At 39.0% G+C, this 12,767-nt stretch overlaps 1 protein-coding gene across 1 annotated transcript in view; it reads left to right on the forward strand.

Annotated features, from left to right (window-relative positions):
* The window catches only part of LOC136569227 (chondroitin sulfate proteoglycan 4-like), a 33,565-nt gene that overhangs the window by 18,312 nt on the left and 2,486 nt on the right, over positions 1-12,767 (forward strand). The window contains exons 7-9 of the mRNA XM_066569581.1: positions 3,671-3,802; positions 7,845-8,017; positions 12,447-12,630. Coding sequence (XP_066425678.1) covers positions 3,671-3,802; positions 7,845-8,017; positions 12,447-12,630 — 489 coding nt within the window. The remainder of the gene's footprint in view (positions 1-3,670; positions 3,803-7,844; positions 8,018-12,446; positions 12,631-12,767) is intronic.

Here is a 12,767-nt window from a genome sequence, read left to right on the forward strand (position 1 = left end):
TGAGATAGGAAATCCATTTTTTTGACTACTGTGATCGAAAATTTCCTGAAGCCTTTCTGTCTTGCTACAGTACAGAGCTGTTCATGGACCAACAGTCTCACAGATACCTGCCATAGTGCAGTGATGGATGATGGTTATGGTTTATCTGTGTGATGTCAGTGTCCCTTTCAGGTTCTGAAAAAATTAAGTTTTAAACATTGACTCTTTCTCTTATTGTCCAGAGCTAGAGATCAGGGATTTTTTTTCATGTGGAAGAATGTGTGGGAAATAAAGAAGTTGGGGCAGCTTCATGCATCCTTGAGTGGCAGTAATGGGAAGCCACAGGAAAGAACTTCCCAGTGGGGTTCTAGCCAGAAGAGGTAGGGCTTTCATAGGGTGATAGCTACCTGTTTTCTGCTCCAGCTGTATTACTACTTGCCTCAGTTGAAAGAAGAAAGGAGTTGCTACAGAAGGAATAAATCATTGTTTTGGGATGGAGATAGAAGAGACACACTGCTCTCCTACCAGCCCTGAGGCAGGCTGTGCTCCCTTGGGTGCAGAAGTCACTCCAGATTTGTGCTGTCTTCATGAGGCTGAAGTACTGTGCCTTATGATGCAAGGTGCATATGTGTTGCTGAAATTGCTTTACAATCAGCTGCTGGTGAGCTGTAAGTATCCTGCTCAAATAATTTGGTCAGGAAATAAAAGCTCAAGAGCATGATAGAAGTGAGCCAAGCTATTTAAATTGTTCCAAGGGAGACTTTGACATGTAAGAAGCCCTATGATGATGGTAGGACAGGGGTAAGTGTGGGGAAATTAATCTGCTCTGTGTTCCAGAAAGGGCAAATGCACATATGTAGTCCCAGAGAGTGAATCTTGATTAATAAAACTGAAAAGAACAGAAAATTTCATTTTCCAATGAGTGGGAATGTTGTAGAGTAAATTTGTAACATAAAATTACCTGGCTTGTGTGTCAGGTCTTGCAGCTGCTCTGGCTTTGCTGTCTGCTCAGCCTTATGGTCTCCAGTGCTTCACAAAGTACTCTGGTCATTTTGCTTCTTTGCATTTCTTGGTCAGTGGTTTTCCTCCCTCCTTCATCTTGACCTGTTGCTGGAAATGTAGTTGTTACTCCCATCTTATTGCCTCCAGCCTTACCTGGGGCCTTTCCTTATGTTGTTGCTGTCATTCAGCTTTTTATCCCTTTTCTCTATGTTTCCTCTGTTCCTTGTTATCAGTCTTACAGTGTGTGCTGGCTACTTTGTCTCCTCTTGGAAGTACCCCTGTCTACTCTTCCTACTCACTTCAACCCTTTCCAAAAGCACAGGTTCTTCTTGGCTGAGGCAGCTCTTCCATCCTCTGGCTACTCCCCATGGCAGTATGCAGTTTTTACACCTGTACATGGCAATGACTCTTCATTCTCAGTGTGTTTTTTACTGCAAGTGAAAGTACTACTATACTTTGCTTTTATGCCTCTAAATTAGACCCTCTCAATTTTCCCTTCACATTGCTCAGCCTTATGAGTTACATTTTGCTGCTTATTCTGTAGTGTGAGTTGCGAATCTCCCTCTTTCTCTCATGTTTTCCCGTGGATTTTTGTTTCTTTCCTCCATAATCTCTGATTGTTCTATCACCAGTGTAAATGCAAAACTAGAACACACTTTTCCTTTTCTGTACCCCTCTTTCAGCATAAGAATTCCTTCTCTTTTTCACTCTTGCTTCACTCTAGGGTTCTCCTCTCTCACTTTTGCAGTATGAGCCCTGCCCTTAAAACCCTCACAGTATTCTTCTTAGGGGCAGTAATAAATTGAACTCTTTTTGCTGATGAAGTCTTTGTGCTTCTCAGTGTAGCTTTTACAAACCCTCTTTCTAGTGTCCTTTTAATCACCTCTGATCAGACACATTTTAAAAAATTAATTGTGATAAAATGATAAATACTCCACCCAACCAGAACTTCAAGATGCAGTTCTGTTCCTGACTGCTGATGACAAAATGTCTATGTCAATCAAGCAGTTGACCTGCCTTAGCCAAAAAAAGCAAGAGAGGCTGCATAAGCAGGTTCATTTTGGGTTATTTTTCAACTTAGTACAAATAGTAGACTCTCAGATGCTTTTTTGAATAAGCAACTGGTTCTTTTTTGTTAGAATATATAATAAAATAAAAACTTTTAAAATAAAAGCAATATGATCAGATCTTCCAGTGCTTCTTCAGCTGTCTGGCTAATATAAGAGCATTTCCTAGGTATATTTTTAACTGTAACCTCAGAACACACATTTGATTCTTCTGATATGTTAATTTATAGTTAGACAAAGTATGATGATCTTTACATGAAAGTATGTGGTACTCTCTGGCTTTTAGTATCTATATTCTTGTAGCAATATCTTATGGCTAAATTGGGCAAAGCAAATACAAGAGCGTGGTAATTCTTTGCAGCAGTTAATGTTTCACTTCTTTTTTTGTTTTTTTACCTAATTGAATAACATGGAGAACCTCTGCTTAAAAGCAGCCTGTCAGTTCTGAGATATGTATTTTTACAGGAATCCACTCAGACTCCTGGAGCTATTTTGCTATTGCTTCTGCCAAAGTACATACAGGTCCTAAGATTAAAGGGAAAAATGTGCATTTATTATGAGTACACATAACCTCTGAAATAGTTTAAGCTGTGACAACATACCTTCTTCAGCAAAGCTGAAGTGCAGTGAAGAGGCTAAAGAAACAACCCAAGAGTTTATTCAGACCTTTAAATGTAAAACAAAACGAAAGAACATTCAAGTTACCTTTCTCCCCAAATTCCTTCTTTGCCAAAATGTGACTGCCTAAGTGCTTTGGACCCTCCTAAGACATAAATGGAGTTGAAAATTTTGGAGTAATTTTTTCCCCAAGTTTAAAATTTCAGCTCCACCATGTCAGTGAAGAAGAGAAGGGGGCACTCTTGCTGATTTACATCTAAGGGGTGTCTGGCTTTCACTGAAAACAACAGCCAGTAGTTCTTCCTGGGGAATGTGTTAATTGCATTATCAATTTATTTAATTGTAATTAAGATAGAAGGGCTCTGATAAAAAGTTGCTTTCAGGGTGATCTTGGATATATTGCTAAGGAAACTTTCTTGTCTGCTCACCTGGGAGTCACTTTGGCAGTCACACTGATACCACCCGAGACTTTGATTGTTGAGATGGAACCCCTTTCTCATCTGGTGGCTCCAGTGAACCCTGCTTGACTCTCTACATACCCAACACACAGTCAAACAAGGTTTCCTCACTGACTTCACTTCAGGTTTCCCTTAGCAGAATCTCAGGTGCCTCTATCCTTAATTTAATTATTGTGCAACTACAGAATAAAGGCTCTGGCTGGGAGCCCCTGACAGGGGACCCTGACCAAAAGGCTTTGCAGTCTAAGCTACGAAAGTCTGAAGTCCTCAGCTCCTGCCATGTCTCTGAGTGTTGGTCCCCTGGCAGCAGGTCCCAGTGCCCTTTGTTAAGCAAAGGCTCAGCAGTTCAGGGCTGCTTGCCTCAGGCTCCGGCCACCCAGAGCTCAACCTGCACAGCTCCACTGCAGCTGCACCCAGAGCTACCTGCCCTGAATGTGTTCCTCAACAATATTTCACGGTAGCCAAGAGTGAAAGGTGTCCAGTGCATGTTTGTTTTTTGTGTGACAGAGTAATATAAGAATAAATTTATGGTTTTGATTTCCACAGGAACAATGTCTGGAGGCTTCAACTTTCAGGTGACAGATGGTTTGAACTTTGCACCCCGACAGATTTTTAGCATCACAGCTCAGATGCTGGTCATTAGCCTTGAAGTGAACAAAGGGCTCGGAGTCTTTCCAGGTAGATTTTTTGAGATGGTCATGATTTTGTCCACTTGAAAATATTGCCTAATAGAGAGTTATTTGTCAGATAATTAACTGACTAAACTATGGAAAACTGTAGCTGGGAATATTTATGTGTGTTTTTTAAAAAAGGATGAATGTTTTCTCAAACAGCATACTGCTTTTTTGCTTTGCAGTCTTTAACCTTTTGATACGTGCATGCTTGGAGTCATAGAAATTGGCAGTGAAATGTTCAACTACAATGTGATAACACTGTCTGCCTAAGCTCTGGAGATTTCCTATTTAGGTTTGTTTAAAATCTCTGTACTCCATTCAGATATTTAGAGATTTAGGAGGTTGTGATAGTGCCTTGTAAAAGCAATAGAGGAATGAAGATTGTGGCCATGAGATTCTGAATACCACGTGACAGCAGCACAGACTCACTGAGGAATCAGAAGGCTGGAAAACTTTGATTCACATTTGTGCATTTGTAGCTAGTTGGTTCAGCAGCTGAGTATTTTTTAATGGAATCATACCATTGAAGGAGTTGATGTGCTAAGAGGTCTCATCAGAGCCATTTATTCCTTTACTGGCAAGAGTAATCCCTCATTGAGTTAGGAATCTAACATTTATTGCAGGATTAAAGGAGAAATAAAGATTAGTTTTCTCTCAGTAGTATCTTGCATCACACTTTTGTTTGTGATGCCTTCTTTGTTTCTCTGAATGTGATCTGTAGAATCAGAGAGATACTAAGAATTGGCAGAGTTCTAGAGGTTGTAATCTGTACCTTGATTTATTAATTGGATATGGAAGAGGAGCACTTTATCTTCTTACACTTCCTGAATTTAAGTTGCATAAACAAATGTTTGCAGCAAAAGCCACTTAAACACTTAAACACAGGCAACAAAAAATGAGATTGTAGCAGCATGATCTTCTAATTCAGTCAAATAAATGGGATTCACATAAGTCCACTTACAAAGCTTATTAATCTGCAATTTTGGTGTGTAAGGTTGCCTTGGGCACAGGGATTTACTGGAATTCTATCTTAAGCCAATGATAATTGTAAGAAAAGTATGCCTAATACTTCCATAGAAGGCAAAGTCTCTAGGCTGTCAATCAGTTCTTCCGTTTATAAAATACAGTATTTCTTTCAGCACTGCAAACTGTATTCATCCAAGATTGCAGTTTTTTCCTTGCATTTTCACTTATTTTGGGTTAGCAAAATTACTTTTAGATGTTATAAAAGTGTTACTAGCTTTTTTCACATGTTCTCTTTATGGTATTTTTTAGAGACATTCTGGAGCAATATGGCTTTCAGTTGTACTTTGCCATCATGAGATGACTATTACAACAACTAGAGTGCCAAATGGTTACTATATATAAAAACAACAGCCAGTGTCCTGTTAGATTTTATAGCCCTACTAAAAAGGGATAATTTTGAGCCAGCTTGAGAAATCTTCTCTCTGGGGTAGTAAAAATTGAATTTATTGTGAAGAATTTACCATGTCTTTGTGACGGGGTGTAAACTATTCTCTAAAGCATATTGTTCTGCAATTTTATAAGAGCATGAACTGCTTTTTTTCATGTTGGGTATACCAGATCTGTTTATATAATTCATAGATTTTTTCTGTTTTAACAGAAGCTTGTTTTATTCAGCATACTCAGAAAATTGACTGCTAGATATATTAGTTTTTTCTACTGTATCCTAGATATGTGCAGTGGAAGGATTTGCTTCTTCAGGAAGGCAATTGCTCAAAAAAGAAATGAGCTGAGTTTCTCTGACGAGAGTTAAGCCTGACTTGTAGTTAATTGGAAGCAGAGCTGTCAAATCAGTCTGTAGATGAGATGATTTATAACTCTTCAGCAGTGGTAGGGAGAATGCTCATGCCAAAGCATTTTCCAAATCTTAAATGTAGGCAGTAAAAATGTGTAACAAAATGATGAGGCACCAACATTATGCTGTTGTACTCTACTTGAATTGATTAGCTTGGCCTTACTCAGTGTCACCTGTTCTTGTGTGTCTTCCTCCTCTATCTGTTCCTGTCCCCTGTGTTTGGGTGGGGTTTTTGTGATTTCTCCTTCTGTGATTGGGAACACACAGGCAGTGTTCTCACTTCATTTTATTTCAACCAGTCTGCTGGCTGGCAAATAACCTTCCTCTCCCTGTTGAGGTGTCAGACCTGAGAACTACTGTGAGTGCCAGGGAAGTTCTCAATTCTCAGGTGAGAAGTGGATGAAGGAGAAGGTTAAGTTTGAGGAGGATGCTAATTTACAGAAGGGCATGATAGACTGTGTTGTCTGTGTCTCTAGACTGTATTTCAGCCTGTGGAGTTCAGTGAGTGAGGTCAGGTCTGCTAGGAATTGAGGGAGTTTTGTGACAGATGCCCTTGTTCCCCATGGCCATGCTCTGTGATGGCAGTGGTGTGGTACCCTGGTATGGTCAAGAAAAATTGCAGCAGTAACTTCCATCACTACAGTGTGACCATGTTTTAGAGTTACTTTGTCCTAGTCTGTTAAGGCAATAAGGCCTGATTTGCATAACTAGCAGGTTGTGCAAATAACTGCGTTTGCAGGTTTATGTGGTCTGATTAACTGTTGTGCTAAGTTGTACATTCTTGACCACATCTTCTGTATGCACAAGGTCATGGTTCCCTCCCTTCCTGTCACAGGAAAAAAAAGGAAAAGAAGGGAGGGGTAGAGGACGGAGACTTCTTGAATTAAATATTGTCTGGGAGAATTTTTCTCAACCTGAGAGACTCCTTCACTTTTCAAAAAGTGTGCACACAGAAAGACACGGGAAGGTAAAAATGGGAAAACAGGAAGAGACAGAAGATCTTATAACAGCTCTGTTTCAAAGCAGTTGTTATTTGAACCAGAGCACATGCAGATGTGAACAAGCAGGCTCCTGGTATTAATAATGGCTTTAAAAGCATCCCTATTCTTCACTGTCCTTACAATGTTTTTTCCTTTTGAATATTATGGCATATATATGTATATAATACATGTGTTATTTTGTGTTATTCTTGTATGAGATAGATTGATAATTCAGACTTCAAGTATATTTAATACCATATAGTCTTTGAAATTATGTATTGAAACCTATAAAGCTTGTTGCTCAAGGAGAAGATAAAATGTAAAAACGGAGGTAGAAGTGGGGATACAGGGGGAATAGGATGATGGGAATCTTGCTCCTCTAAAATGATCATTGAGCTTAAATTTTAGTTTGCCGACTGTGTACCTTGAAACTGCATTAAAAAGAAGCCAGATTTTTTTTTTTTTTTAGGAAATTACTAGCTAGGAAATTATTGCCCCAGCTGTGTCAAAAATTGTCTTGCTTTGGGTAACTCCAGAAAGCTCTTTATAATCTTTAAGACAGAAGTTAGTAACCTTAGTAAGGTTAGCGTCGTGCTATGTATTAAAAGAATTTTGTTATCACTCAGTCTCCATCTATCTTAATAAATAATGCATTATTTCAGTTCAGGCTGTTACTTCTGTTACATGGTGTTCTTCCTAGTTTGTTTAATTCAGTACTTATGTTTTAATTTTATTAATGAAAATCCTATTTCACATTGATAAAGTGTACTTTTGTTAATAATTGATTTTGGTTGATGTGTTCACTAGAAACTTTGCCGTTTTGAGTCTTCTCTGAGTCAAATCACCTATGTCTCCTGTCGCAACTGGGAATACCAAAAACATTGGAGTTTGAATTTGGTTCTAGACAAGTGATATAGAAACAGAACTTCTTATACATGCTCTGATCTATACTTCAGGTAGTTTTTGCAGAAGCCAGTATTTAGCGATTACATGTGCTGAAGAGAACTGCATTTTTTGCATTTTTAAAATGTGGGTACATCCTACTGATAGGCTTTTTAATTGAAAAAGCTGTTGAAGAGTTGTAACCAGAAGGTAACTAGAAAAAGAGTAACTCTGCTGATCTTATAAAATGTTATTAAAATGGTAAGTAGAATACCTGGGTAAGAGTGTGAGTTGTGCATGCAAAACTTAGACTTTTGGAAAAAAAATCTGTTGTAAATCTTCTTCCTATACTTCACATTTTTTAGGTTCCAGGAAACCTATTTCACAGCATGATCTGAAAGCTGTAACCAATGATGTGACCAGTGCAGGAAACAGAACTATAACTTTTGTGATTGTAACTTCCCCAAAACTTGGAAGGCTGATCAGAGTAGATTCTGATGATACCACTCAGGAAATCTTCAGTTTTACACAGTCTATGGTAAGCATTTACTTTATAACAGCTAGTTGAGGGGTAGATTGTTACTTCAGAGAGCATCTCAGTTGCTCATTCTTTGTGTAATCCACTTATATCTGTTAAGTAACCAGGCATATGTGACCCATCAGTACAATCACCAAGATTTGCTATGTCATTAAATATCTGGCGTCTAGTAATGAACACAAGAGGAACCTTTGTTCCCTTCTGCTTGGATACTAGCAGGGTCTTGGCAATTCCCACTGTTTTGCTTGTAAGACTGTTTGTCAAGAAGAGCTGTTCTGGTGCCATTAACCAGCAGTCAGAGGTTGGAAGCTTTTAGTTTTTGGCAGAAGGAGCAGCCTTTTTCTCTATGAAAAGTCCAAGTATCAGATCTGTTTCAGCTGTACAAAGTCCTCATGGCTGTCCCCAAGATGACTTTTATTGACTATATTGGCTGTGGTACTAAATGTGTGAAGTATCTTAACTGTGATACAGACTCTCTTACTGAATGACTAAAACGTGGCAGCTTATGTAACTTGATGGAAAAATTCTTCTGCAAAAGGAACTACTTGTCTGTGGGCAGAATTCGAATATAAATATCTTTAGCATGCATTAAACTATTCTCAGAAAATTAAAGGGAGTGAGATAAAAGAGGGTCAGTCTTCTGACTTTGCTCATGGGAAAATGTATTTTTACAGATTTTAAATGCTATTTGATTGAGTATATGAAGGAATAAGAAAATCTATTGGCCAGAATTTGAACTTGGTCAGTAAAACCTGGAAAAAGGACAACATTTTTATTTGTTGTCATCAGGCTTTGAAACAACCTGACCAAGGATGGTTGTAGAATGGTTCTCCACCTAGACTTTATAAATCAAGATGAACACAGAATGGTTTTCATGAAAAACATGTTGTAATCCTGTTATGTCATTGGTCTTGTTTCAAAAGTTGCTGAGTTTTGTCTTGTTTTATGAAAGCAATGAACTGTATAATGACACTTTACCCTTCTGATCCCCAAAATATGTGATTTTTTGAGTATTAGATGAAACAATTAAGCGTGTTAGACAGAAAATATTTCAGCTAAGGTTTTGAAGTGTCACTCCTTTTGCCTGTGGATGTGACCATTATGTGTGTTTATCGGACAGTACCATGTCAGAACGTGTCACTTATTCTCTGTAGCTTTAGTTCTTAGTAATGTATAGCTAACTTTCCTTTTAACTTTGTAAACTGTGAAAGGTTTTGGGCTGAAATAATATGCATGCTTTTCTTGTCTGTTGGAGATACTTCTATTGACCATTTTAATTTCAAAAAACTAGAGTTAAATGACTTCTTGCAGGGGAAATTCAAGTATCCAAACAAGATTGCTGTTTATTCTGGTAGAGGGTGGGATGTATGTAAGAGAGAGAAAAGGGATCCTAAATAAACTTTCAGTTCATTGTGTTGTAATCACAGGAAGTTAAATATGAGTGAAGAAAATAGCATTTATGTTACAAACATTGTACATTGTCCATGTAATGGAGACTAAAGCATTTAGTTTCTGTTTGGTAATAAGCTTGAAAAACTGATTTGAATTGAAAAACATTTTGCATTAGTGTAGGTCTGCAGGTATTCATTGACTTAATTCTGTGTTGAGGAACTTGAAATTTCACTTTGGAAAAGTAGTTACTCCTTTTGCTGGGGTGCTGAACTCTTCTGTATTCGCTGTGGTTTATTGCTTTGTTGCCAAAGGGGAAAAAAACAGCGAAAAGAAACAGAAATTACTATTGCATTCCAAGACATTTTTCTTGAACAGATGTTGTTCAGCTAATATAAGAAAATTATTTGCACATTATACACTCTTGAGTAACTCAGGAGTTTTTCAACATAATGTTTGATTTTTGTTTTTCTCTGTAGTACTTTCTGTGATATCTTAGAAGTATTTTCATCTCACAGTAAGCCACAGCTTCTTCATTATATAGAGTCATTGCAGAGGTAAACACAGAAATCCTCACCAATTACATTCAGTTCTTAGACAGACATTAGAATGGATTTGCAGTCAAAAAACCCCAAAATAACCAACCAATTAAGATGGATAATAAACACTGCTGAATTTAAATGATGTGTACTGTGCCTGTATTTGTTACAAAAATTTGCTGTCCTCAGCTTGAAGTCCTAAAGCGGTTTTGGAAAGTTACCCTGAGCTAACATACCCTTTTGCTATTATTTTTTTTTGTTTGTCCTATAATAGCCATTAAGAATTAAATCAGTATAGGGTAAGCAGAAACCTGGAGATGTGCACAAAGGATTTTATTACATCAGTCTAAATTTTTTAGAGAAAAATTGGGATGGTTTTGAGGCTGCTGAGAAAACTGACCTTGAAAGCCCAGTTTGCCTAGTGATCTCAGTGGGGGCTGTTGCAGTAATTTCAGGATTCAGTCTCTCTGTATTTACACCTCAGATTCTATACTTTTAAACTTCATCTGTGATAACACCAGGGGGGTTTTGGTTTCTTTTTTCACATCTTTCAAGCATATATGATAGAAATGTGTACTAATGAGTCCCTTCAAGGTGTTTGCAGGGTGTGAGGAGTGTGTTAAAATAGTAAATTTAAAACCAGCACCATCTCAGACAGGAATCTCTCAGGCAGTTACAAACTAACGTGAGGTCTGGTCAGTGGTTGCTTGGGAACTTGCCAAGGATTTAATGGGTGTAGCTGTCATCTCTCCAGGGCAGTGAATGAATTATCAAGCAGACCAGATGCTGAATCTACTGGATAAGATTCAATAAGTAGTCTAGTCTTGCTATCATTAGGAATTCTATTACAGTTCCAGTGTATTATAGTATTGATCATAAAATTCAGGTATAGTTCCAGCTGGTGAGAAATAAATCTGAAAATACTGCCTTTTGCTTTGGGGTCTAAAGAGATAAACGGTTTTATGTTACATGTGCATTTGTTTCTCTGGAGAAGTACTGCAGTATCTTGCAATACTTTGAAGCTTGATTACTTAGAGTGGACTGATTAGATTCCTTGAGTGTGATGGTCTGCAAGGTCAGTGCAGGCAGGGAGAGGACAAACTAGATTCCTTCTCATCTTTTAGGAATCTCTGTCTTGCTGTGATGTAGAAATGTTCCACTGTGTAGTTCCATCAACTTTTTGCTTGTAAGTGAGAGTAAATATCAGTGGTCATTACACTTCCTTCAGATTTTCTTAGTCTCTTACCAAGTGTCTTTTGCCATTTGAAGGAAATAACTGCATCAAAGTCCTTCTTCAGCCTTTCATATGCTTTTTCAGGACAAATAATCCAGCCCTGCTAGTGTCCTTGCAAAGAAAACTCAAGACATTGTTACTTTGATTTACTAAAAATACTGTCCATCTGAGCACATGATCACCATTACTAGTTTAAGGCAGTTTCTCAGTGTTATGTATCTCTTTGCTCATCACGTAAGGCTTTTACTAAGCATTCATGCCCAGTAACATTTCACTTATTTTCATGTGTTTATCTGGCAACACAGAGTTCATCTTAAGAGAAATGCAGGATTATCTCAGTGTACGTACAAGCTGGATTAATGGGCTGAGGCCGATGGTGTCAGGTTCAACAAGGCCAAGTGTCAGGTTCTGCCCTTGGGTCACAACAGCCCCAGGCAGTGCCACAGGCTGGGGCAGAGTGGCTGGAAAGGACCTGGGGGTGCTGGTGACAGCAGCTGAACATGAGCCAGGCTGTGCCCAGGTGGCCAAGAAGGCCAATGGCATCCTGGCCTGGATCAGCAATGCTGTGGCCAGCAGGGCCAGGGCAGGGATTGTCCCCCTGTGCTGGGCCCTGCTGAGGCCACACCTCCAGTGCTGGGTCCAGCTCTGGGCCCTCACTGCAGGAAAGGCACTGAGGGGCTGGAGAGAGTCCAGAGAAGGGCAATGGAGCTGGGGCAGGGTCTGGGGCACAAGTGCTGTGAGGAGCGGCTGAGGGAGCTGGGGGTGTTTATCCTGGAGAAAAGGAGGCTCAGGGGTGACCTTATCACTCTCTACCACTGCCTGAAAGGAGGCTGTGGCCAGGTGGGGGTTGGCCTCAATCTGCCCAAGTAACAACTAGTAGGATGAGAGGACATGGCCACAGTCTGTGCCAGTGGAGGTTTAAACGGAATAGCAGGACACCTTTCTTCATGTGAAACACAGCTGAGTATTGAACCAGACTGCCCAGAAAAGTGGTTGAATCACCAACTGGATATTTTAAATGACGTGTAGATGTGGCACTTGGGACATGATTTACTGGTGGAGTTTGCAGTTCTGGATTAACAGTTGGGTTTGATCTTACAGCTCTTTTGCAACCTAAACAATTCTATGATTCTGTATACTCTGTGCATGAACTAAGGTACAAAGGTCTCTTTGAACAATGTTCTCAAGATACTTTTTCTGTCCTTAACACTCCTCTGCTTATAATCACCTTGCTCTTACACATATGTCTACTTTTTACCTGAAACAGGTCGATGAAGGTGTGATCATGTATGAACACTTACATGCTGAGTCGGCTGACTGGAGTGCAGAAGATTTCTTTACATTTACTGTATCCTCTCCACCATCAGCTCTAGATATCCAGATGTTCCATGTTTTCATTTCATATGAAATTGACAGGCATGATCAGAATAGTCGTCTTCTAGCAAATACAGGTAAAAATGCTTCACTGTTTTGGCTCAAAATTGTTTTGGATCTGTCAGTGATCCATTGGAGAAAAAACAGAAATTTTTTTCCCTTCAGTAAGCAGTGACCAGAATACTTCTGAGACAGAGAGTACTGTAGGGAAGTA

Source organism: Molothrus aeneus, chromosome Z, assembly GCF_037042795.1.
Source record: "Molothrus aeneus isolate 106 chromosome Z, BPBGC_Maene_1.0, whole genome shotgun sequence".
NCBI classification, from domain to species: Eukaryota; Metazoa; Chordata; class Aves; order Passeriformes; family Icteridae; genus Molothrus; species Molothrus aeneus.